Raw genomic sequence first — 27,258 nt, forward strand, 5'->3', positions numbered from 1 at the left:
TATAACCCACTTGCCTGCCCCACCTCGATATGCTGGAGATGCCAAACAATGTCGAGGATTTCTGAACCATTGTTTCATTCGGTTCTCTCTGCAGGAACAACAATTCCCAACAGATCGGGTTAAGATGTCCTTCATCATTTCCTTGTTGGATGGGAAGGCCCTAGCCTGGGCGTCCCCAATCTGGGAATGTGGAGACTCCATTTTGGGCGACTTGCCGCGGTTTGTTCGGACCTTCCGCCAAGTATTCGATGAACCAGAGCCTTCAATTAACAACAGGAGTCCCTCAGGGGTCGGTGTTGTCGGCAACACTGTTTAATGTATATCTGTTGCCTTTGTGCCATTTATTAGCTGGTCTGAATCTGATATATTTTGTTTATGCCGATGATATCCAGATCTTGTTTCCGATTGAGAATGATGTAGACGCGACTATCAAACTTATTAAAATGTATTTAAAAATTATCAGACAACTACTGACACAATTGAAATTAATTTTAAACCTTGAGAAAACTCTATTTATGATTTTAGATAGGAAAAGATTTTATGATGAACAAAAACTAAGTTTGACCACTGATATTAAGGATATGAAATTTGAAAATATAACAAGGAATTTAGGTTTCCAGATCAATACTGAATTTAATTGCCAGAAACACATTTCAAAGATAATTAAAGAAGGATATGGGAAGTTAATGATGTTGAAAAGACTTAAACCATTGTTATCACAAGAGAATTTTAGATTAGTATTACAATCAATGATATTCACAGGACTGGACTATGGCAACGCAATGTTTCTAGGTCTACCGAAAATTTGACTTAGACCTTTACAGATTTTACAAAATACGGCAGCACGTATACTGACAGGTACCAAAAGGAAAGAACACATAACTCCAGTACTAAAAAAGTTACACTGGCTACCGATTGAACAGAGAATAACTTTTAAGGTGCTCTGTATCATCCACAAAATTCTATATGAAGATACAACTGACTGGTTTAATACATCAATAAGATTACATGACCCGCAACGAGATTTGAGATAATCTAACAAGGGACTCCTTACAATTCCAAATATTAAATCGGCCCACTTATGCGAAGTCAGGGAACGAACCATATCAATTGCGGATCCAAAGCTTTGGAACAAATTACCACCAGATTTGAGAGTGCAACATGATGAAAAACAATTTCGGAAGGATTTAAAGACCTGGTTATTCCGGCAAGCATATACAGAAGAATAGAGGACACAAAAGAATCCATAGGCAATATCAGATTTTGAGAGACTTTAAATATTTCTATTTTTATTTCTTCACTGTTTTAATCTTTTTAAAGGTAGCATTTTATTCCTATTGATGGTAATTTTTATATTTTTAGGTTATAGTTTTTAGTTATTTATAATATTATAATATGTATTGTTTCTTTCTTCTAACTATTCTTTTGTTATTATTATATTTGAATTTTGTGAACCGTTGAGACGGATTTCTCCATTCAACGGTATATAAAACTGCTTAAATAAATAAATAAATAAACCAGGACGTCTGTCTACCGCCTCCTCGGAACTCCTCAACCTCCGTCAAGGCGCTCGTACTTTGGCTGACTTTGCGGTGGAGTTCCGCACCTTGGCATCCGAGCTGGGATGGCAGACTGATTGCTTAGGAAGAATCTTTCTGGAAGGACTTTCTCCTCGTATCAAAGACGAGTTGGCGGCACGAGAGATTCCAGATGATCTTGAGGCATTGATTGACCTCACGGGTCGTATTGATCGACGACTACAGCAACGGGCCTTGAGTGCACAGATGCAGCAGAGAAGCATGTGCTACCTGCTTCATTCGCATTCAGGTATGACAGGAGCAAGAGCAGAGCAGCATGGGAAGGAAATGGAGGACAAGCTTCGTGCAGTCAGTGCAGCAGCTTCTCTCCTTGTACTGTCTAGAGTCATTAGTGAGGCTGGACTGCAGCTGCCAGTGTGAGAGCCTATGTAAATAAGAGAGCATGTGTGTGTATGTGTGAGAGAGCATGTGGGGGTGAGAGAGCACATGTACGTATGAGGAGAGAGAGATTTGTGTGTGAGTGTTTGTATGAAAGAGAGCGTGAGAGTATGTGTATGTGAGAGCATGTGTATGTGAGAGCAAGTCACTAAGCACATGACTAGCATGGAGACCTGTTGCCAAGGCAAGGAAGCACTGGCTGGGCCCAGCCTTCGGTACCAGAACCCAGTGACATCATCATCCAGGGCTGCGGATTGGATTCCCACCTCAGCCCCTTTAAAAGCAGAACTGATGCATGCACGCCTAGGAAGGGGCGCGGCTCAAGACGGCAGCGTCTCCCAGCAGACTATGTGGGGAGGCCCATTGCTGAGCAAAGACATCCGCTGCAGAGCTGGGAGCATGGGGAGCGGCCCGGAGACAGCAGCCCACGGCCGCAAGAGAGGCAGAACCAGGCACTGGAGCTGGTAAACGGAGGTAAGAGGGCCTGGCCACGGGCATGCTGCAGCCAGCACATGCAACAGTACCTCCCCCTTAAGCCCCCCTCTTGGAGGTCTGGGTTTGCCCGGATGGGCATGATGAAACTGCAGAAGGAGGCTTTTGTCCAAGATGTTGTGCGCTGGCTCCCAAGAGTTTTTTTCAGGGCCGTAACCCTCCCACGAGAAGAGGTACTCCCACCGACAACCCCTACGGCAGGCGTCAAGGACTTCTCGGACCTTGTAGGTACTATCGGACTCAGCGACCAGATGAGATGGTTCAGGTGCCTTATGAGAAGGCCAAGAGAGAATCACCGTTTTCAACAAGGACACATGGAACGTGTTATGGATGCTAAGGGTCGGTGGCAACCAGATCTGATAAGTAACAGGTCCAATAAGATGGGTGACCGGAAAAGGTTCAATGTATCTTGGTGCAAATCTTTGGGAAGATACTTTGAGGCGAATGTATCGCATACTCAGCCAGACCTTCTGTCCAGGTAGAAATTCAGGAGCAAGACGTCAATGGGTGTCCATGGGTGTCGATGGACCTCTTAGCCCGAGCCGCTGCCTGACGCAAACAGAAGTTTGACTGGTTCCAAAGGGCTTTAAGGGCGTCAGCAGTGGTCTGAGCGGCTGGCCTGCCATAGACAATGGTGAATGGCGATACCCCCGTAGCAGCGGCGATGTGGGAGTTGTGGGAAAACTCCGCCCACAGGAGATGTTCTGCCCAGTTGCCCTGCCGATCATTGATATATGCGCGTAGAAAGGCTTTCAAGGAACGGTTCATGCATTCAGATTGCCCGTTGGCCTGTGGGTGGTAAGCTGTGGTGAGGCTGATGTTAATGCCGAACTTGCTGCACAGGGCGCGTCAATAACGGGCGACAAACTGGGGACCTCTGTCCGAAGCTATATCCTTGGGTAGGCCATGCAGATGGAACACGTGGAAAAAAAAGAGACGTGCTAGTTCTGAAGCTGAAGGTAGGCCAGGTAGTGGAACAAAATGGGCCATTTTGGAGAACCTATCGATGATGACCCAAATGTGACCGTGTTTCCTTTTGACGGAGGCAGATCCACAACAAAATCTGTGGAGAGGTGCAGGAAGTGGTTGGAGAAGGCCCCAGGGTCGACTGACCGTGGGCTTCTGCTGGGCACACGGGTTGCAGGAATCGACGTAGGGTCTAGTATCAGTGACCATGGTGGGCCATCAGAAGAACCACTGGAGAAGAGCGAGGGTTCGTGCCCGTCTTGGGTGACCGGCGAACTTTGAAGCATGTGCCCAACGGAGAACTCTCTCACGAAGCTGGCGAGGTACGACAGTTTTACCGGCTGGGACTGAAAAGGTTGCTGATAAGCGGATACATGCGGGATCAATGATGTGGCTAGGCTCTTCGGGGACATCTTCGGGTTCAAAGGAGCGAGACAGGGCATCCGCCCAGAGGTTCTTCTCTGCAGGGCGATACCAGAGTTCGAAGTTGAACCTGGAAAAGAATAATGCCCAGCGGGCCTGGCGAGCGTTAAAACGCTGGGCATGACTCAAGTGTTCAAGGTTTTTGTGGTCAGTGAAAATTGTGAACTTATGTTGAGCGCCCTCTAGCCAAGGGCGCAACTCCTCTAAGGCAAGCTTGACTGCAAGTAACTCCCGATCACCGATACTATAATTCTGTTCTGCGGGATAGAACTTGCGGGAGAAAAAGGAACATGGCGTCAAGGTTTCCAACATTGAGTGCTGGCTCAAGACCATCCCAGCCCCTATTGCAAAGGCGTCTACTTCGACAATGAAGGGACGGTTTGGTCCGGATGTTGCAAACAAGATCCAGCAAGAAAGGCATCTTTGAGACGTTGAAAAGAAGTGAGGGCCTCAGGGGACTAGTTCCAGGTGTCTCGGCCCTTGCGGGTCATAGCTGTGAGGAGAACTGCCAGAGTCGAGTAATTAGCGATGAAATGGCGGTAATAATTCGTGAATCCCAGGAATCGCTGCAGTGCCCAAAGGCCCACTGGCTGGGGCCAATCTTGTATTCCTTTAAGTTTATCTGGGTCCATGGAAAATCCTCGTTGTGAAATGAAATATCCTAGGAAGGGTAGACTGGATTGCTCAAAAAGACATTTGTCCAATTTGGCAAAGAGATGGTTTTCACGAAAACGTTGGAGAACTGTGTGAACATCAGCATGGTAGGTAGCTAAGTCCTTGGAAAAGACAAGGATGTCGTCAAGGTATGTGACGACTTTGACATACAGGAGGTCCTGGAAGATCTTGTTGATCATTCGCTGGAATACAGCAGGGGCATTGCAGAGGCCGAAAGGCATTACCAGGTATTTGTAATGCCCATCCCTGGTAATAAAAGCCGTTTTTCAGATGTCCTCAGGGCGTATGCACACCAGGTTATAGGCTCCTCGTAAGTCTAGTTTAGAAAAGATGGAAGCCCCTTGAAGGCAATTGAACAACTCGGAGATCAGAGGCAGAGGATACTTGTCTTTGCGAGTTATGGTATTCAGGCCTCGATAGTCAATACATGGCCTCAAGGACCCGTTCTTCTTCGTGACAAAGAAAAATCCTGCTCCAGCGGGAGAAGTCAAAGGTCTAATGAATCCTTTGGCCAGGTTCTCTTGGATATAATCCGTCATGGCACGGGTCTCAGGCTGTGACAACGGGTAGGTCCAGCCTCGAGGAGGTGTGGTCCCTGGTAGAAGCTCGATTGGGCAATCGAACTTACGGAAAGGCGGAAGGATATCAGCCTTCTGTTTTGAGAAGACGTCCTCAAAATCTGCGTATGGAGCAGGAATGCCAGAGGTAGTGGTTGCAAGAGAAACTGTAGGAGTTGGTACCACCTTTTTCAGACAGGTCTGATGGCAAGCTGGGCTCCATTCTGTGAGCTGGAGCATTCCCCAGTCAAACTGGGGGAAGTGACGCTGGAGTCAAGGTAATCCTAGAACCACCGGGTGAATAGATTTTCCTAAGACGAGGAGAATTTCTAAGAGGAAATATGGAAAAGAGGATTTGCATTCAGGCAACAACCAACAAGGCTGCACAGTCTGGGTAAACAAATAAGCGTGTGAGTAGCTTGCTTGTTGCGGCAGTTACTACCCCAAACCAATTAAACCAGATACTTCACTTTGAATGCATATCCAGCACAGCTCACAGCTTCAACGGCAGGGGGGAATGAAGAAAAGAGGATTTATTTTCAGACAACAACCAACAAGGACTGAATTGCACAGTCTGGGTAAACAAATGTGTGGGAGTAGCTTCCTTGTTGTGGCGGTTACTACCCCTAACCAATTAAACCAGATACTTTGAATGCATATCCAGCGCAGCTTACTGTTTCAACGGCAGGGGGCAATGAAGAAATAGGATTTACATTCAGACAACAACCAACACGGACTGAATTGCACAGTCTGGTTAAACAAATAAATGTGGGAGTAGCTTGCTTGTTGAGGCAGTTACTACCCTAAACCTATCAAGCCTGATACTTCACCTTGAATGCATATCCAGCGAGGCTCTCTGCTTCAGTGGAAGGAGAGGAATGAGGAAAAGAGGATTTACATCCCGACAACATCTAACAAGGCATTGATCTGAGCAGTATGAGTATACAAACATCGGGTAACTTCTCATTACGAAGGTTACTACCCTCAAACATTAAGCCTTATACTTCACTTTGATGCAGCTTCAACACTGCTCTCCGCATCAGTGGCGGGGGTGGAAAGAAATTGGAATCAAAAAGTTACCAATAAGGGCCCTGAACTCAGCGGTCGGGGTAACAGAAAGGTATGGGAAAATAAGTGTGAGAGCTTGCTGGGCAGACTGGATGGGCCTGTTGGTCTTCTTCTGCCATCATTTCTATGTTTCTATGAGTTCCACTTCTTCTTCATGGAAAGCACCGGTGAGAAGGCGAACTGGTTCAGTTACCAAGGAAATTCGGCCGAGCAACGGCTCACCATAAATGGAGGCAATACACAAGGAAGTTTCCAGGGGACAGGTAGAAATACCCAGAAGTTGTACTAGGTCCTTGAGAATAAAGTTCCCCCCTGCTCCGGAGTCTATCAGAGCAAGGACAGGGAAGGAACAGGAGTCCCAGGTTAAAGTGACAGGTAGAAATAACTGGGGGGCCGGTGAAGTAGTGCCCAAGTTCAGGACCCCTACTGAACTTGGGCCCAGAAGTTTCCCGGACGGACTGGACAAGTCTGGAGACGATGACCAGGAGCTCCACAATATAGGCATAGGCCCGACTGCCCCCGCCGGAGGCACTCCTCCGGGGCAAACGCCCATGGCCCAACTGCATGGGCTCTTCCTCTTTAGAGATAGGTGGGGGTTCCGCCAGCGGCAGGACCTGAGGAAGGTGGTGAGTGGGAGTGCTCCAAGATGGGTTGTCTGGGTGTCCAAGCCTCACGGTGGCGCTCTTGGAAGCGAGGGTCGATATGGCCTGTCAAGTCGATAAGGTCCTCAAGGGAGGACGGGAGCTCGCGGGCCGCCAGTTCATCTTTGAGCTGGGAAGATAGCCCGTCCAGGTAGATAGCTCGGAGACAATCTTCTTGCCAGGATAACTCTGTAGCAAGTGTCCGGTATTCTATAGTGTAATCGTACAGGGCCTGTTGACCTTGCCGCAGATGAAGAAGGTTGGTGCTTGCCACAGCCTGCCATCCAGGATCATCAAACGTCCGATGGAAGACAGCCACAAAGTGAGATAGCGTTTGTAGGAGTGAGTCCGAGTGCTCCCACAGGGGCGAAGCCCATGCCAACACCTTACCCTAGAGTTGAGACAGGATGACGTTAACCTTCATGAGTTCATTTTGGAAGATGGAGGCTGCAGAACAAATTGCATGTAGCATTGGTTGATAAACCCTCTGCAGAGCCTAGAGTCCCCATTGAAACGAGGTGGAGCTGGTAGGGCCAGCAGAGCCCTGGATGGCAAGGGAGACGGCTGTTGGCTGGCTGGAGCTGGTACTGGAAGTGGGTGACCTGATTGGGCATCAAGCCAGGCGTGGAGATGCTCGATATAGGAGGCCATTGCCTCGAGAAACCACTGTTGCTCTTGCACCTTGGAAGCCAGTCCGGGGATGGCCTGGAGGGTGGATGGCTCCACCAAGTCCATGGCCTTGGCAACCTGTTGCGCAGGAGGTGGACCCTTGGGCCAAGGTGGGGTTGACGCTACCCTCAGGGCAAGCCCTACGGGTCCCCACCGTCGGCAGGCGGAGCTGGCTGACTGACGGAGGCCAGCTGGAGCTTTGCTGATACCAGCCCTCGTTCCCCGCAGGTTGAACCCTTGGGTACCGGGGCCTCCATCCAAGGTCTTTTCAGGGATGACGAGGTCAGCCAGGGTCCAGCAGCGGTAGCAGGAGTAGGTGGTCTGATCTGGACGAGGTGGAGTCCCGGAGACCTGGGCGCCAATGAGAACAGGAGGCAGAGGGCGCCCGAGTAAGACCAGGTCGAAGCCTGAGAGGCCAAGTCCAGAGTGAAGACAAGCGGAGCGTCGTAGAGCAGGCTGAAATCAGTGTTGCGGGAGCGTTTGGAAGCGGTCCCATTTCCTGGGAGATAAAGTGTACCCTTGGGCCACAACATGACCGGAGAGGAGCTCCGGGGGAGCGCCGTGGCAGGCGAAACGTGCCCCAGCACGGGCCAGCAAGCTGGAGATAGGGATCTGCCGAACCTGACACATCAGAGAGACCCAGCAACACAATGTTGGTCTCTGAAGTAGTCCTCTGGCCACTCGATATGTTATGTTCGTGGACCCTTGGGCCGGTTGGGACAGAGGATGGAGTGCTGTAGAGGTCCACAGTAAGTGTCCCAACCAGGAGGCGGCTCGGAGACTAGGAACAAGCTGAAAGGCTGGACTACGGTGGAGTCCTATGCGACCAAGAACTCGGGAGCCACTGGGAGGATGGACGATGTTGGATCTTGATGGTAGAAGAATCTTCACCCTGGAGACTGGCACTCCCCCGGGAGGAGCCCTTAGGAGTCCAGCCGCTGGGACTTTTGGAGATTCACCCTGGAAGCCGAAGTCCCCCCAGGAGGAGCCCGTAGGGACACGGCCGCTGGGACATAGGCGACTCTCTGAAGGTGGAAGATGGTCCGGATGCAGGCGCCTCCTGCAGGTCGTGGGTTCCGGACGGCTGGCGCCTCCAGCAGGTCGTAGGTAATCCAAAAGTCGGTCCTGGGGTCGGCTTCCAAGAGCGATCCACAGCCAGTCCAGGGGTCGGTGTCCAGAGAGCGGTCCAAAGCCAATCCAGAGGTCGAAGCCAGAGAGCGGTCCAAAGCCAATCCAGGGGTCGAAGCGTGAGAGCGGTCCAAAGCCAATCCAGGGGTCGAAGTCAGAGAGCGGTCCAAAGCCAGTCCAGGGGTCGAAGTCCAGAAGAATCAATCAGCAAGGAGGGCAAGGCAGAAGCGGGACGAAGAGCAAATCAGGAACACCGCAACAGCAGGCAGAAGACCAGGAACCTTGTTGCAAGGCACTGGAGATGTGTAGGTGCAGGGTACTAATACCCTGGGGCGACTGACGTCATCAAAAGGCACTTCCTGAATTTTCCCGCGCTGGCCCCTTAAGAGCCTAGCCCCCGCGCGCGCGTCTAGGGGGCGGGACCAGTGACGGGAGTCAGCAGCATCTCCGATGCCGCGCAGGAGCCGCAGCATGCTGCGATTCGGGCTCCGGGGGCCGAGGAGCTCCTCTATCGGGCCGGGCCAGCCTCGAGGTAGGAGAGGGAACCGGGGCAAGGCCTGGTTCCGTAACAGTACCCCCTCCCTTACGCCCCCTCCCTGGAGGCTTGGGCCTCCCTGGATGGTCAATATGGAACTGGTGGAGAAGGTTCTTATCCAAAATATTGGAGGATGGTTCCCAGGAGTTTTCCTCAGGGCCATACCCTTCCCATGTGTAAGGAATGAGGTAAGCGAGAATAAGGTAAAAGTAAAATAATATGTTTATTGATATACAATCTTAACAATTCTAAGTATTAAAGGTATACAGTTCTAAGCACTAAAATATACAATTCTAAGCATATACAGTTCTAAGCACTAAAATATACAGTTCTAAGCATTAAAAATATTGCTAAGCATATACATCTGTATCCGTGCACAATATTTCGGCCAATACTCACAATACCCTTTTCATCAGCCTGCATGAGAGAGAGAGCCCACCACAGGCAAAAGGTGTCCAGTCACTTTGTACGTCTACAAAGGACACGCAGCACTTTGCATGCCAGCAAAGTGAAAGTAAGTTTCTCGCTCTCCCCGTTTTTCAGCCATAGCTGCTTGTCTTTTATAGCCTAATGTAAACAAGTGTGCGTGCCAAACTAGACTGTGTGTATGTGGGACAGGATTACTCACTATCCTAGAATCAGATCTATGCCAACAGTCCCAGTCTAAACTATGCATTCCAGACTCAAGGATGGTTTAGTCAGGTCATCCTACTCTGTGCTGTATGTCAAACATGCTGAGCTGATTCTGCAGTTTCCCTTACACCATGAGAGGAGGTACTCCCACCGACGGTGATGAAACCGAACGTCCAAAACCTCCTTTACAGTATAAATGCCGTCTACTTCAGCTTCGGTGGTAGTAGGCACTGGAGGTTTGTCATGAAAGGAGAGCACTAGCGGTTTAAGCAGGGATACCTGGAATACGTTATGGATCCACAAAGTGGAAGGTAATCGTAGACGGTAGGATACTGCCCCTACCCGTTCCAAGACCGTAAATGGACCCACATACTTGGGAGCTAATCACATAGACGGGATCCGTAGGCGAAGGTTCTTGGTACTTAACCAAACTTTACTTCCTGGGAGGAAGATCGGAGCCAGCTGTCGTCGGCAATCGGCATATTTCTTCGCCTTGGCCGAGGCAAGTCGGAGCTTCTCCTGAGTGGACGTCCACAGGGAGTGCTGCTGCTGGGGCGGTAAGCTGAACCACCGGAGAGGAGACTGATAGAGGCAGAGGCAATGGGGGCCTAGGGGTTTTCCCATAAACGAGCTGAAACGGAGACTGGTTGGTGGCTGAATGCTTATGACGGTTGTATGAGAATTCGGCCCAAGGTAAAAGGGTGACCCAATCATCTTGCAGATCCCCAACAAAGGCTTGAAGAAAGGCCTTCAGTGTCCGGTTGGTTCGTTCGACCTGGCCATTGGCTTGTGGGTGGAAGGCTGTAGTAAGGTCTAAGCGCACCCCAAATTTTCTGCACAGGGATCTCCAGTATTTGGCCGTAAACTGCGGCCCACGGTCGGAGGAAATGTGCGAAGGTAAGCCATGTAAACGAAATACATGCTGTATGAAGAGGTTGGCCAGTTCCGGCGCTGAGGGTAGCTTGGCGAGAGGCACGAAGTGGGCCATCTTGGAAAAGCGGTCGACCGTGACCCAAATCACCATCTTCCCGTCGGAAACAGGCAAATCCACAATAAAGTCGGTGGAGAGGTGAGTCCAGAGCTCCGTAGGAGTGGGCAGCGGCTGTAGAAGCCCCCAGGGGCGTCCATGGAAAGGCTTGTGTTGAGCACAGGTAGGACACGACTGGACATACTGTCGTTCGTCCTCCTTAACTCGGGGCCACCAGTAGAATTCGGTCAGGAGTTCCAGAGTCTGGGTGATCCCTGGATATCCGGTGGTCAGCGAATCGTGAGCCCAGGCTAAGACCTTCTTTCGAGAACGCTTAGGAACCACCGTCTTACCCGCTGGGGCCTCTTCAGAGGCTGCTAACAAGACCTTGGCTGGATCCAGGATGTATTGAGGCGGGTTAGGTGCATCTTCGGGTTCTGATGTCCGAGAGAGCGCGTCCGCTCGTATGTTCTTTGCTGCTGGTCGGTATCGAAGGGAAAAATTGAAGCGACTGAAAAAGAGTGCCCATCGGGCCTGCCGCGGATTGAGGCGCTGAGCCCGACACAGGTACTCGAGATTTTTGTGATCGGTATAAACGATAACCAAATGCAGAGCTCCCTCCAGCCACTGACGCCACTCGTCGAAGGTTAGCTTAATCGCCAGTAGCTCTTTATCTCCAATGCCGTAGTTCCTCTCAGCCGGAGAAAATTTTCGCGAGTAGAAAGAACAGGGCATAAGCTTGCTTCTGGCAGATAACTGGCTTAGAACTGCCCTCACAGCTGTTTCCGAGGCATCCACCTCTACGATGAACTGACGTTGGGGGTCAGGATGGCGCAGGCAGGTGTCCTGGAGGAACGCCTCTTTCAAGTCATGAAAGGCCTGTACGGCCGTAGTCAGCCAATTCTTGGCATCGGCCCCCTTCTTGGTGAGGGCAGTTAGAGGAGCCACCTTCTGAGAGTAGTGCGGAATGAATTGCCGGTAAAAGTTGGCGAACCCCAGGAATCGTTGGAGTGCTTTCACCCCCTGAGGTTGTGGCCAGTTCTTGATTGCAGCAACCTTCTCAGGGTCCATCAGAAAGCCGGTGGATGACACAATATATCCTAAAAAGGGTAACGACTCTTGCTCAAAAACACATTTCTCTAATTTAGCGTAGAGTTTGTTCTCCCGAAGCTTTAGGAGTACCTGTCGGACATGTTGGCGGTGCGTCTCTAGGTCCTTGGAGTAAATAAGGACGTCATCAAGGTAGACGATGACTGAAGAGTGTAACATGTCTCTAAGAACCACATTCATGAGGTTTTGAAAGACCGCCGGGGCGTTAAACAGGCCAAAGGGCATAACCAGGTATTCATAATGGCCGTCCCTCGTATTGAAAGCGGTCTTCCATTCATCGCCGGGACGAATCCTCACCAGGTTATACGCTCCCCGCAGGTTCAATTTAGTAAAAATTTTGGCCCCCTGTAACCTGTCCAGGAGCTCCGGTATCAGAGGCAGAGGATACCGATCTCGCCGAGTGATGCTGTTCAGGCCGCGGTAATCGATGCAGGGGCGGAGTGACCCATCTTTTTTTTGCTACAAAGAAGAAGCCTGCCCCTGCCGGAGACTTAGATGGCTGAATGAACCTTCGCTCCAGGTTCTCCCGGATGTAAGCGGACATGGCTTGAGTCTCTGGAAGGGATAATGGATAAACCCGGCCTCGCAGTGGAGTGGCACCAGGCAAGAGGTTGATTGCGCAATCAAATGGACGATGCTCTGGAAGAATTTCAGCTCTCTCCTTGGAAAAAACATCATGGAACTCCCGGTACTGAAGAGGTAACGCCAGAGAGGTAGTCAGTAGAGCCACTGGGGCACGAGGTAGATCCGTCAAACAGGTACTAAAGCAGGCGTGACCCCAGGACGCCAACTGGAGGGAATCCCAAGCAATGACTGGAGAATGCTTCCGAAGCCAGGGCAACCCCAGGATGATCGGATGCATGGACTTCTCTAAGATGAGGAAGGAGATCTCCTCCTGGTGCAAGGCGCCTGTACGTAAGACGAGGGGTGAGGTACGTGTGGCAATGGTACCCGGAAGAAGTCTCCCCTGGATAGAAGATATCCGAAGTGGAGGTTCTTGGGGTTGTACCCCAATCTGGAGTTGCTGCACAAGCTCCTGGAGGATGAAACTCTCCCCGGCCCCTGAGTCGATCAAGGCTTGAGTCTCGAACTCCCCGTCCGGGAGTAGCAGAGTTACTGGAACAAAGCATGGGGAGTTGGCGGCGGCATGACCTAGGGTTAGCTCCCCCACAGTCCCTAGGTCCGTGCGTTTCCCGGACACTCGCTGCAATGGGCAAGGAAGTGGCCTTTTCCACCGCAGTACAGACATAGGCCCTGCGACCGACATCTTCTTCTTTCCTCTTGGGAGAGAGGCCCTTGGCCCACCTGCATGGGTTCGACATCTTGGGACCTCGAAGAAGCTGGAGGAGAACTTCCACGGTGTACGGAAGCAGATCCAGAGGCATCAGTTCTATGGGGTGCCCTCCTCTCCCGAAAACAACGCTGTATGCGACGGTCCACTCGACCTGCCAATTCAATCAACTCGTTCAGATCGTCGGGAAGATCCTGGGCCACCAACTCATCTTGTAATCTCGAAGAGAGACTTTCCAAGAAAATACTGTGTAAGCTGTCACTTCCCCAATTTAATTTGGCAGCGAGAGTTTGAAAGTCCATGGCATGATCGGCTAAGGGCCGGTTGCCTTGCCGTAGTTGTAGCAGTTCAGATGCAGCGGTGGGTTTACGGACGGCCTCGTCAAAGACCTGCCAGAATGCAGAAATGAAGTGCACCAGGTTGTTCAAACGAGGATCCTGGCACTCCAAAAGGTTGGAAGCCCAGGCCAAAGGTTTCCCATCCAGAAGGGAGATAATAAAACTGGTCTTGACCCGGTCAGTTGGGAACTGAAGCGGGAGAAGGTCGAACCGGATATAGCACTGGTTCAAAAAACCTCGGCAAAGCTTCGTGTCTCCTGAAAATCGTGAAGGTACTGGCATCTGGATAGGGGCAGAAGCTGTAGCAGAGACCCCAGCTCCGGGTGCATTGGGACTAGCGGCCGAGGCTCCACCCACGTGGTCGGCTAAGGCTTGTACCGTGGCCGTCAAAGTGTCTAGGCAGGCCTGCTGTTGTTGCAGCCTCTGGGCTATGCCAGGAATGGCCTTCAGGCCTGCAAGGTCCGCCGGGTCCATGGCCTTGCAAACTGTTATGTTCGTGGACCCTTGGGCCGGTTGGGACAGAGGATGGAGTGCTGTAGAGGTCCACAGTAAGTGTCCCAACCAGGAGGCGGCTCGGAGACTAGGAACAAGCTGAAAGGATGGACTACGGTGGAGTCCTATGCGACCAAGAACTCGGGACCCACTGGGAGGATGGATGATGTTGGATCTTGATGGTAGAAGAATCTTCACCCTGGAGACCGGCACTCCCCCGGGAGGAGCCCTTAGGAGTCCAGCCGCTGGGACTTTTGGAGATTCACTCTGGAAGCTGAAGTCCCCCCAGGAGGAGCCCGTAGGGGCACGGCCGCTGGGACTTAGGCGACTCTCTGAAGGTGGAAGATGGTCCGGATGCAGGCTCCTCCTGCAGGTCGTGGGTTCCGGACGGCTGGCGCCTCCAGCAGGTCGTAGATAATCCAAAAGTCGGTCCAGGGGTCGGCGTCCAAGAGCGATCCACAGCCAGTCCAGGGGTCGGTGTCCAGAGAGCGGTCCAAAGCCAATCCAGAGGTCGAAGCCAGAGAGCGGTCCAAAGCCAATCCAGGGGTCGAAGTCAGAGAGCGATCCAAAGCCAGTCCAGGGGTCGAAGTCCAGAAGAATCAATCAGCGAGGAGGGCAAGGCAGAAGCGGGTTGAAGAGAAAATCAGGAACACCGCAACAGCAGGCCGAAGACCAGGAACCTTGTTGCAAGGCACTGGAGATGTGTAGGTGCAGGGTACTAATACCCTGGGGCGTCTGACGTCATCAAAAGGCACTTCCTGAATTTTCCCGCACTGGCACCTTTAAGAGCCTAGCCCCTGCGCGCGCGTCTAGGGGGCGGGGCCAGCGACAGGAGTCGGCAGCGTCTCCGATGCCGCGCAGGAGCCGCGGCATGCTGCGATTTGGGCTCCGGGGGCCGAGGAGCTTCTCTATCGGGCCGGGCCGGCCTCGAGGTAGGAGAGGGAACCGGGGCACGGCACAGTTCCGTAACACGATAGCCCTTTCGGACCTGCCTTACGGAACAGCAGATGCGAAAGGATGGACAGAGGCTGAGGGCAGAAATGAGCAGATTCAGACGAAGACTCAGGCACACTACACAGCCACTCAAGGCAGGTTGCGGACCACGCTGATGGCGAAGCAGACTCCAGGCGAAGCGATGACTTCGAATCAGAACATGACGAAGATTTAGATGAAGCCTGCACAGAGACGTGCCCTCCACAGCCAGTCAAGGCAAGGCACGGGCCATGCTGGAACGGAGCAGGTTCAGGCGGAGTCTTAGGCATGGACAGAAGCAGACACGAGGAACTCCGGAGACCAGGTATGGATAAGGATTAAAAGCAGAACCTCAGGATCCAAAGCTCGGAGAAAGGAACTCAGAGCGGATTGCTTGGAGAACGGAAGCTCAAAGTGACGACTCGGAGCAAAAAGAACTCGGAGCTAGGAACCTGAAGCTTGAGGATTAAAAGCAAAGGTCTTCTGGAGACTTGCACTGCTGAAGAGAAGAGGATCTGATTAAGAACATCAGGAGACAGCATCTGGGTATGAGAACATCCGGACATCTGGAACCAACTAGACGAAGACATAGGACACGATGAGAGACCAGGACGAAGACATGGGATCCCACGAAGAAACAGAGTGCCTAGGAGAAGTTGGGATGCTGAGAAGTCCTAAAGAGGACTGGCTCCTTGCAAAGGCAACAATAGACTGAAGGCAGGGCCCTTTTATAGGGCTGAAGAGGAATTCCCACGATGAGGTCATCAGGAGGAGCCAGGAGAACTGGCCCTTTAAATCTGGAGAGGAGGCGCGGCCCCGCGCCTAAGGAGAGCGGCGACCCTGCCGCAAGTTAGAGCAAGAGCGGCACTATACCGTGAAGCAGGGCCTAGCATCGGGGCGACTTCCTGCCGCAAGAAGAAAGGCTGGAGGCGGCTCCCGCCGCATGGAAACACCGGCGGTGGCCTCCGGGCCACGAAGAGGAGCTCCAAGGCTGCCTACCGGCTGCAAGAAGAGGAAGCTGGACGTGGCACTCCCAGCAGGGGCAGGACGTCGGCGGCGGCACCAGGCCACAAAGAAGCAATGTCGGCGGCCTCTGGGCCGCATGGGAATGCCATCTGTGGCATCCTGATTGCAGGGTGGAAAAGCGACGTCGGGGGCTCCTGCCTCGAGAAGACAGCATCGGCGGCCTCCTGGCCGCATTGGAGCATGGCGGTGGAGTTCTGAACAGCTAGCTGGCAGAAGGTGAGAGGCTGCTCGTGGCCCTAGCCACGAGCAGAATCGTAACAATCAGGGCAGGCGCAGGCAAGGAAGAGTGGCAAGACAAATATGGGTCAGTACCAGAAGTCAGATAGAGAATGGTTAGGCAAGCAAAGGTCAAATCAGGAGACAGGCTGGATCGTAGTCAGACGTAGCAGAGGTCAAAGCCAGGAGGCGATCAGTAGAGTACTCAGACGAAGAGGTGGTCGGAGCCAGATGACAATCAGTAACATGGTCAGAGGAAGCAGAGGTCAACGCCAGGAGACAATCAGTAGCGACAAGCAGGGTAGACACGGAACACAGGAGCAGGAAAGGGTACCAGGAACAGGAACAAGAACGTAGACGAATCAGGAACCAGGAACACAGAGGAAACGCAGGAACGAGCAACTAAGCACACAACTAGCATGGAGACCTGTTGCCAAGGCAAGGAAGCACTGGCTGGGCCCGGCCTTAAGTACTGGGACCCAGTGCTGTCATCATCCGGGGCTGCGGGTTGGATTCCTGCCGTGGGCCCTTTAAAAGGAGAACTGAAGCACGCACGCCTAGGGAGGGGTGCGGCGCAAGACGGCGGCATCTCCCCGCGGACCACACAGGGAGGCCCACTGAAGAGCAGAGACATCCGCTGCAGAGCTGGGAGTATGGGGAGCGGCCCGGAGTCAGAGACGGCAGCCCACGGCCGCAAGAGAGGCAGAACCAGGCACTGGAGCTGGCAAATGGGGGTAAGAGGGCCTGGCCGCGGACCTGCTGCAGCCAGCACACGCAACAAAAGGGGCGGGGGAGCGATAGTATGCACCCAGCTGTATCGCAGCGATGCGTTTTCACCTGCTGCGGTTGCAGTCACGGCACACACTATTGCCCCCATACTGCCAATGGGAAAGGCGGAGTTATTTCTGGCGCTACTGCCGACGATAATATCTAAAACATTATCGCCTGCAGCGGTACCGTAATGAAAATGTTTCTAACCCTGCCCTAATACCTCCCCTTTTCCTCATTTAAATACTAATGTCGCACGTGATAAGGCCACATCGCATTTTAATGACTGACCCTGTAAATATTAAGAGACAAGCTCTTTTAATCTGAAGTAAAACATTAAAAAGTAGCCTCCATGTAGTACTCACTATTTTAGGAGAAATACCTTCTACTATTTAAACATTGTAGCAAAATATTTATATTTTAAAGTCTGTAAGTAGTTTCCCTGAAATTCTCTTTCATAACTCTGTTACAGATTACTTTGCATGAAATGGAATTTAATTGACTCTTATAAATTGCATGATGTAATTTGTGATGTCCTAGCTAATATGGAAACTCAGATCCAATAATCATGGGGTAATTTGTTGCTAACTGTCCGCTGCCACAATTTCAAGAGAATGACAAAGAGCCCAGCTTGAAGAAGTTAAAAAATATTAACTTTAACATAACAATTTTAAACAGAGGAAGACTGCTGTATAAATAATGTAAATACTGTCCAGTATATAGAATATATGATTTACTTTTAAAATGCAATAAAAAATTATATATGTCCTATCTGTATGAGATTCCATATCATTGCTTTATTATATGATCAGCTCTTGGAGAAGTGAAAAATAAATTCAGCTTGCACTTGCTTTTAGGTTAAAGAATTGGCTGAGAAAAAAATGTTGGAAAAGCAACAGGTGGACGAGGACAATAAAGTAGAAATTTCCAATCTGCTCCAAGGAGACTTCCTTTCTGAAAACCCTGAGCAGGCATCTAGTTCCTTCGGGCCACATCGTTTTATTCCTGATCGCTGGAAAGGAATGAGGCAAGATCAACTGATGGAAATAACCAGTGTTCAGCAGCAGCAAGTACTGGAGAAAATGGTACTTACAGAATATAACTCTGCTGATAAATTGTTTAAAATATTAACCATCAGAATTGCACTGGCCATATGTGCATCTGAATTTACATTTATATTTGCATTCGATGCATTTTCCAACATACAAAATCAGAATGTAACTGCATACTGACAGGTTCCTCTTAGGATCAGACTCGGACAGTCAGGAATCAAATAGCCTCCTAATGGATGATATTTAGTCCTCCTGCCTACAGTCTAAGGTTGCGATGGAGAAGGTATAGAGAAGGGCGACCAAAATGATAAGGGGAATGGAACAGCTCTCCTATCAGGAAAGACTAAAGAGGTTAGGACTTTTCAGCTTGGAGAAGAGACGGCTGAGGAGAGGGATATGATAGAGGTGTTTAAAATCATGAGAGGTCTAGAACGGGTAAATGTGAATCGGTTATTTACTCTTTCAGATAATAGAAAGACTAGGGGGCACTCCATGAAGTTAGCATGTGGCACATTTAAAACTAATCGGCGAAAGTTCTTTTTCACTCAACGCACAATTAAACTCTGGAATTTGTAGCCAGAGGTTGTGGTTAGTTCAGTTAGTATAGCTGAGTTTAAAAAAGGATTGGATAAGTTCTTGGAGGAGAAGTCCATTACCTGCTATTAATTAAGTTGACTTAGAAAATAGCCACTGCTATTACTAGCAACAGTAACATGGAATAGACTTAGTTTTTGGGTACTTGCCAGGTTCTTATGGCTTGGATTGGCCACTGTTGGAAACAGGATGCTGGGCTTGATGGACCCTTGGTCTGACCCAGTATGGCATGTTCTTATGTTCTAACATATTTTGCCATAGTCCTAGAAATATCTTTACTAGCACACTACAGTAGGTAGATGCCTACAGACACTTCAGATAAAACAGAAAATAAAGTTTAAAAAATGATTTTGGGTACTTGGTCCAGTGCACAGGCTGGAGGGATTTCTCTTTGTGGAACTGAATTTTGCATTGTGAATTTTGCATTGTGGCTAAGTATTCTTGCTTATTACTTTCAAGTTTTGTAGAAAGCTTCTGTGAATAATTCCTGTCTGTGTTTTAATTTTCTTTATAGTCTGTGTTTCATTTCATTTCTTTATAGTAAGATATTATTCTAGTAAGTTAATTTGCTGTTTGGTTGCTCTGCTATAAATTTAAGAGAAAAAATAAAAACCCCCAAAAAAAGCACTCCAGCTTTTAATCTGTTAAAATCTCTTTCTCTTTTGGAGTTAGCTGGCACAAATAATCTGTTCAAATCTTAATATTGGGGCATAAAGACTGTTATAAAATAATTGACCAAAAAGGACAGACAACCTTCCAGAAGTGACCTGATCTAACTGGATTGGGTGTGTCTCAGACCTTGGGGGAGGTAAACTTAGAGAGCAGGAGAGCCATTGTGGTCCAGTGCACAGGCTGGAGTATATTATTGGTCTGGTTCTTTGCTAATTCGTTTGCTTTAAGATTCAGTATACCTGCATTTCTCTTATTGTAGAGCTATCTTTATAATCTGTTTAATATTGGCACATAAGTACTGAGAGATCATTTAATAGATAAAGGATTATTAATGTTCCAGGAAGTGCCCTGCTTTACCCAGCTTGTCCCAGGTTAAACTGTTCTTGGCAACGCTATGGAGCGAGGCCTGAGCTTAGATACACTGGAGAGTCTGACGTCATCATCCGGGGGCCGCGGCCAGGTTCCCGCCATGGGCCCTTTAAAAGGATTAGCGATGCGCGTGCGCTCCTAGGGAGGGGCACAGCGCAGGTGGCGGCGTCTCTCCGTGACCCACGCACAGAGGCCCAATGAGCAATGGTATCCTGACTGGCAACACTAGGAACCATGGCAGAGCTGGAGGCACTGGGGTTGGCCCGAGGTCGAAGCCAGTGGCCCACCGCTGCTAGCGAGGAGGAACCAGGAGCTGGAATCCATGTAGGAAGGTGAGGGGGCTGCGCCGCGGGTCTGCCACGGACGGCACGCGTAACATTGTTTGAGCAGAGCCACTTGAAAGGCATCAACTTTCTCTCTACTTCTCGTAGATTTCGCAGAAGGGATACTCCAATGCACTTCCAGCAGATTAAAATCTCCAATGAGCAACACTTTTCCTTTCTTTCCCACGTTTTGGATGTCTTCTATGAGTTCTCTGTCCAGTTGTTCTGTTTGAGTCGGTGGCTTGTAGATCATACCAGTAAAAATGGAAGCACCATCTTCTTTTTTTAGGACAGTCCACAAAACTTCTTTTCTATCCCACGTCCCTTGCAATTCACTTGCTTGGATATTGTTTTTGATATAAAGAGCTACTCCTCCCCCTTTTCTGTCCTTTTTGTTCTTTCTTAGCAAGTTATAGCTGGGGATGGCCATGGCCCAATCATAAGAATCTGTGAACCATGTCTCCATAACCGCAATAATGTCCAAGTCTGCCTCCATCATTAGGGCCTGCAGGTCTGGGATTTTGTTGCCCAAACTGCGAGCATTTGTAGTGACAGCTTTCCTAGTCAACGTTTCTGTATTTTTTAACTGATTGATTTTATTACTTTCTCTTCCCTCTTGCTGTTTTGCTTGAAGGTGACATGCCAAGTTCCCTGGCCACCTCCTGCCACCCCTATTCCTTAGTTTAAATGCCTGATAATGTATGATCTGAATTTTTCACTTAGAATCCTCTTTCCTGCTATTGACAAATGTAGCCCATCATTACCATATAATCTTTTATTGCTCCATACATGGCCTCAGCCACCAATGTATCCAAATCCACATTCTTTACACCAGGCATTGAAGTTATCAATATGGCATGACCTTTCATTTCCCTTTCCATGAACAGGTAATACTTCTGATAAGGCAATAGTCTTTGCCACATGTCTAATCTTTTCCCTTAGGTTTTGGAAATCTTTCTGTACTTTATGGGTATCATTTCTAGCAAGGTCATTGGTCCCCAGATGGATTATAACATTGATAACAGATTTCTTACTTTCTTCTATAATTGCATTGACCACCTAGTTTGCATTTCTGTTAGCTGAGGATCCTGGAAGGCATTTAACTATTGTGTCCCCATCATAATGAGTTCCCAAGTTGATTGAATTTCCCAGTAGAAGCAGCTTTCTTTTAGGACATTTAATCTTGTTGAAGGTTTTCTGGGTGCATTAAGTGACTACTTCCCTTTCAGACATCATTTCATATTCTGTTATTTGGACTTCTTGTCCTGTTCTGTCCTATCTGGAAGCAAGGCAGACTGACTTGAAGACTGAACTAGACAGGGCAAGGACAGGACTAGACAAGACAAACAAGCACTGGACTAGACAAGGACTGGGCATAACAAGACAAGAACTGGACTAGACAAAGATAGGAAAGGTCAAGCAACAGTAAACAAGAAAGCCCAAACAGGACACAAGGCTGGCTAGGTGAACCTAGAAGGCCCAAAGGCTGCAAGGCAAGATAGGGAGGTGTAGGAGGCCACAGAGCAAGACAAGGAGGCCTGGAAAGCAACAGAGTAAGGCAGGAGGTCAGGGTAGGCCACAAGGCAAGGCAGGAGGCCAAGGTAGGCTACAAGTCAGGAAAACAAAGCAAGGAACATTCGATTTCTGTCACCCTGAGATTGTCGGCGGGGACGGTTGCAACATGCGCACAAACTTTCTCACAATAGCACACTCACATACACAAACTCACACTTCCTCTCCCTCTATCATACACATGCACTCACACACATGCACACTCACTTCTCTTCCTTTTCCACACACATATGCACACTAACTTCTCTCCTTCTTCCACACACATACATGCACTCACACACATGCACTCACCGCTCTCCCTTTCTCACACACAAACACACACACTTCTCTCCCTCTATCATACATGCACTCTCTCACACACACATGCACATTCACTTCTCTTCTTTTTCTACACACATACATGCACTCTCACACACATGCACACACTCCTCTCTTTCTTCCACACACAGTCCTCACCCCAAACCTACCAATGCAGCAGCCTCCTCTTCCAGGGTGGACAGATCTCCTTCAAGCAACTTCCCTTGCATGGGCCCAATATAGTTCCTCCTCTTTCCTACACGCCTCCTCCTTGCAGCTGCATTGGCAATGGATCTCTTCCTTTTTCAGGGGTGGGGGGAGGGAAGTGCTTCTTTTCTTCTGCAAGTGTTCACTCGCAGCCCATCTTCATTCCGGCGAGGAGCCCATGCTCCTCCTCGCACATATGGCTCAAACGGGTCTCTTCCAGCGTGGGGCCCACACTCCTCCTCCTTCTGGGTTGTGCAGCCCCGATAGATCTCCCTTCAGCCGCACGCTCGGTGACCTTTTTTTCCAGGGTATGCTTCTGCAGCAGGATCCAGAGTTTTCTGATGTTGGCCCGGAGACCTGGCAATTCCTTTAATTCCGAGTCTCTGGACCAAATCCAGAGAGTTCCCAGGTATGCGGATGACCAGGTCAAGGAGCCAAGGTGACAAGCTGAGATAAGTAGGGCTGGAACTGCCTCATTATAAGATCAGTGAGGAGGTGGTTAGAGCAGCTGTGAGCAAGGCTCAATGATGACCTCTGCTGGCAGGAAAGCTGCATAGCAGGTGGAACCGTGATTTTTTAATCATCCTAAAATTAGGCCAAAAAACTGGTTTAAATTGATTGTCACTTTTGGGAAAATGTTGCATATGTGGACTCTAAGGCTGAGGGGGAGTTGGCGCTACCTGCAGGGAGGAGCCCCGCAGGTCCCCAATATCAGCAGGAGACGCTACCAAGAGCAGAGGCCCAACTGGAGCTTCGCCAATACTGACCTACGTTCCCCTTAGGTTGAGCCCTCGGGTGCTGGAGCCAGCTGGTCGTTCACATCCTCAGAAACCAAGACCAGGTAGGGGATCTGGAGGAGGTCCTTTGAAGGGGGGTACTGTTGCGTCCGTCGGTCAGAGATGAAGATCCATCGGGAGGAAGCTGTTACAGACCAGCATATAGGAAGGAGCGGCAACAGGACAAGCCGTGGACAGCTGGATCAGGTGCAGACTATGGTCAGGGGCAGGCAGCATTCTCATGGAGTCGTTCAGGCAGTGGTCTGGGTAGACAGAGTTCGATCAAAATTGAGAACAGGCCATGTTTGGGGCAGGCGGAAGTCAAGCAGCATCAAGGTCCAATCCAATTTCAAGCCGGAAGTCTGATCCAATCAATGCCAAAGATCGGGTCCAAGGTCAAGCCAGAAGTCCAGTCCAAGGAGACGAGGAAGGACAATGAGGAATAACCAGGAAAAGATGAGACATTGAAGACAGAAGATGGAGAGAATGATAATGAAGACATGAACTCAGGAGATGACCAGGCTGTCAGTATACCATGAACAGGACACAGAAACACAGGAACAAAACACAGCTGATACCAGGAACACAGGCAAAGAACTTCCTCAGGAGGAGTCGACCTATTGCCAAGACATTGAAGGGACCTCAGCCTCAGCTGAGAAGGTGATGTCATCAGGGTGCTCCTCGACAGTCTGCCTGACACTGGCCCTTTAAAGGAGCTGCACCTATAGGAGGCCGTGGGAGCAGTGATAGAGGAAAGCTGTGCGTGAGGCCCACTACCTGCATCCTTCAAGGCTATCGGTGTCGGAAGGGATGGCCACGAAGTCGGCAGTGCCCGGCAGACCGGAGTGCCATGGAGCAGGGACCTCCCCCGACATCGGGGAGCATCGCGTCAGGCCTGGAGCTGGCAGTGCCTCTTCTGCGGGCTGTGGCATGGCGTGCACCTTGACATGGTGCACCCACATGGGCTGGCCTGGAGGTGAGAGTGGCAGTCCGCAGAAATAGCCCATAGACTGCCTAGTGTAACAAAAAATCTAGTGTCAAATATTAAGTGCTGGCCGGTTAAGTAACTTAGCTGCCTATAACTTATCTGGCTAATTTGCAAGGAATATTGTTATGATATCGAGGTGTTTGGTGGATTCTTAGGGGCAACAGTGATAGTGACTCCCACGGGGAGGAGCCCCATAGGGAACTCTAGCAGCAGGCTAGACTCAGATGCACAAACGCAGAATATATCTTTATTATGCAGCTTGTATGGTTCACCAGAGGTGGCAGTAGAGAGTGGATTAGATAGCAACAGTCTGTGATCCTCAGCGGAGGAGACCCATTCCACAATGGTGGTATAAGGCCCCGATGCAGATATCCGGTGTGGCACTGTAGGAGAGACAGACTGGCAGATGTTATTACACACTCCCTCGTAGCTGAGTAGATAGAGTTCCCAATAAGCAGTAGAGAGAGGATAGGTAGCAACAGTCTATGATCCAAGGCAGAGGGGTCCCGTTCCACAATGGTGGTGTAGGGCCCGATGCAGATAGACAACGAGGAGCTGTAGATGAACAGACTGGGAGAAGTAGTACTCACTCTCTATAGCTGATAGATAGTGTTCCAGCAGGTAGAAGAATTGGTAGCAGGCACCAGGATAGACACACAGGCTCTCAAGGAGGAGTACCTGGATTCAGGATAGGCACCTGGAAATAAGCAAAGGGCCCCTGAGGAGCAGGTACCAAAGTTAGTAGAACCCCGGAGGGTGAAGATAGCTTCCAGCAGCAGCAGAAGCAGCAGAGCAGCTTCAGACCGGAACGAGTCCAATCCGTTGCTAACTTGGCGAGAGTCAGCAAATGGGCAACCTTTTGTAGTCAGAAGCAGCGATGTCACTCGAGGGGGACGCCCCCGAGGTTCACGCCAACACTGCTATAAAATGTGAGACGTGCGCGCATGGCGCCCTAGAAGGCCTCAGGTCAACATGGCGGGACGCCGCACCAAAGCCACTCCAGGGACGCCGGAAGGTGCGGCAAGGAGATGCTATGGACGCCATTCTCCCGAGGCTGGTGGAGAAGGCTGAAATAGAGGTGAAGCATTTCCGGCGAAGCCGTCTGAGACCGACAGATGCAAGAGTACTCCCCTTCAAAGGACCTCCTCCAGACCCCCTACCTGGTCTTGGTTTCCGAGGATGTGAACGATGATACTGGTTCAGCATCTCTTTGTCCAGAATGTTAGACATAGGTTCCCACAAGTTATTTTCTGGTCCATAGCCCTCCCATGACAGGAGGTATTCCCATACTCTGCCTCTCTTCCTTACATCAAGTATAGTGTCTACTTGTACTCAGTGTCCTCTTCTGCATCAACAGGAGGGGGATCTGGTGTCTTGGTGCTGAATTTGTTGAGAATGAGCGGTTTCAATAATGAAACGTGTTATGGATCTTCATTGTTGGAGGAAGTTTGAGACTGTAGGAGAGATTACCCAGACGTCGGAGGATAGGGAATGGTCCGACATAGCGTGGAGCAAAGCGAGCAGATGGCAACTTCAATCTAAGGTGCTTCGTAGACAACCAGACCTTATCACCAGGCTTGAGTTCAGGAGCCTTGCTGTGATGAATGTCATAGTCTCGTTTTGCTTGAATTTTAGCTTGATGAGTATCTCCTTTGTCTTCTTCCAAAGTTGTTGAATCTCATCGGCAGTGGCTTGTGCTGCCGGGGACGACACTGAAAACGGAAGTGGCAAAGGTGGTGAAGGTAATCATCTATAAACCACTTCAAATGGTGTTGATCCAGTAGATGTTGCTAGATGAGAGTTGATGGAAAACTCGGCCCACGGTAGAAGTTCAGCCCAGTCATTCTGGCGTGAAGAGACGTAGGCTCTGAGGAACTGTTTGAGGGTATGGTTCATCCTCTCAGTTTGGCCGTTGGAGTGCGGATGGTAAGATGAAATGAAGTCGAGAGTGATATCAAACTTCTTGCATCGAGCCTTCCAGAATTTGGCAGTGAATTGTACACCTCTATCTGAAACCATGTGCTTCGGTATTCCATGCAGGCAGAATATGTGGCTGATGAAAAGCTTTGCAAGTTCACTGGCAGATGGTAAGCCAGGAAGTGCCACAAAGTGAGCCATCTTTGAGAATCTGTCCACCGTTACCCAGATAGTGTTGTTGCCCCCGGAGAGGGTTAAGTCCACCACAAAGTCCGTGGCGATGTGAGTCCAGGGCTCATCCGGTATGGGTAAAGGTTGTAGCTGACCCCAAGGACGTCTGGGCGGAGGGTTTTGTCTGACACAGTTGGTACAGGCCGCTACATAAGCGAAGGCGTCTTCTCTCATAGACGGCCACCAGTAGAATTTTTGCAGCTTTGCCAGGGTTCTCCGTTGACCAGGATGTCCAGCCAGTTTAGTCATGAGCCCATGCTAGTACTTTCTTCCGGAGGTTGACAGGCACAATCGTTTTGCCCGCAGATACTGGGTGAGTAGCTGAAAGAAAAACTCTCTCAGGTTCAATGATGTGTTGTAGAGCGTCAGGCACATCTTCAGATAAGAAGGAGCGAGATAGGGCATCCGCTATGACGTTTTTATCTCCAGGTCGGTACTTCAAGATGAAATCAAACCTGTTAAAGAACAGGGACCACCTCGCCTGTCTATGGTTGAGGCGCTGGGCATGATGAAGGTATTCTAGGTTTATATGGTCAGCAAAAACCGTAATCTGGTGTTGAGCACCCTCGAGCCAGGGTCTCCACTCTTTGAATGCCATCTTTATCGCCAACAATTCTTTATCTCCGATTCCATAGTTCCTCTCAGCTGGTGTGAATCATCTGGAGAAGAAGGAACATGGCCGCAGGATCTTGGAGTCACTGGTTTGACTTAATACAGCCCCTATGCCAACATCAGAGGCATCCAACTTGACAATAAAAGGGCGTGTAGGATCCGGGTGATGGAGACATGGCTTGCTGGAGAAAGCTTCCTTCAGTTTTTGGAAAGCGGTGACAGCCTCTATAGACCAAGTGTCAACATTAGCACTTTTCTTTTTCAGAGCTGTTAAAGGCACAGTTAGTGAGGAGTAATTCTTAATGAAGGTTCTATAGTAATTTGTAAATCCCAGAAACCTTCTGAGAGCCTTTAGACCAGTAGGTTGGGACCATTTCTGAATGCTCTCCAGCTTTTGTTGGTCCATCTGGAACCCCTTGTTAGACACTATGTACCCTAGGAATGGTACAGATTCCTTGTGGAATTCGCATTTGGACAGCTTAGCGTATAGACTGTTCTCCCGCAGTCTTTGTAACACTCTCTTGACATCCATAATGTGGATATTCAGATCTTGAAGAAGATCAGGGTGTTGTCCAAATAGACAACGACACATTGGTAGAGTAGGTCATGCAGGATGTCGTTCATCATATTTTGGAAGACAGCTGGGGCGTTGCATAAGCCGAAGGGCATCACCAAATACTCAAAGTGTCCGTCCCTGGTGTTAAA

The 27,258-nt window shown here is 49.9% G+C and overlaps 1 protein-coding gene across 1 annotated transcript in view; it reads left to right on the forward strand.

Annotated features, from left to right (window-relative positions):
- Positions 1-27,258, forward strand: part of RIBC2 (RIB43A domain with coiled-coils 2) — a 74,584-nt gene that overhangs the window by 30,635 nt on the left and 16,691 nt on the right. Inside the window, exon 5 of the mRNA XM_029600058.1 lies at positions 17,801-18,028. Coding sequence (XP_029455918.1) covers positions 17,801-18,028 — 228 coding nt within the window. The remainder of the gene's footprint in view (positions 1-17,800; positions 18,029-27,258) is intronic.

Source organism: Rhinatrema bivittatum, chromosome 4, assembly GCF_901001135.1.
Source record: "Rhinatrema bivittatum chromosome 4, aRhiBiv1.1, whole genome shotgun sequence".
In the NCBI taxonomy this organism is placed as follows: domain Eukaryota; kingdom Metazoa; phylum Chordata; class Amphibia; order Gymnophiona; family Rhinatrematidae; genus Rhinatrema; species Rhinatrema bivittatum.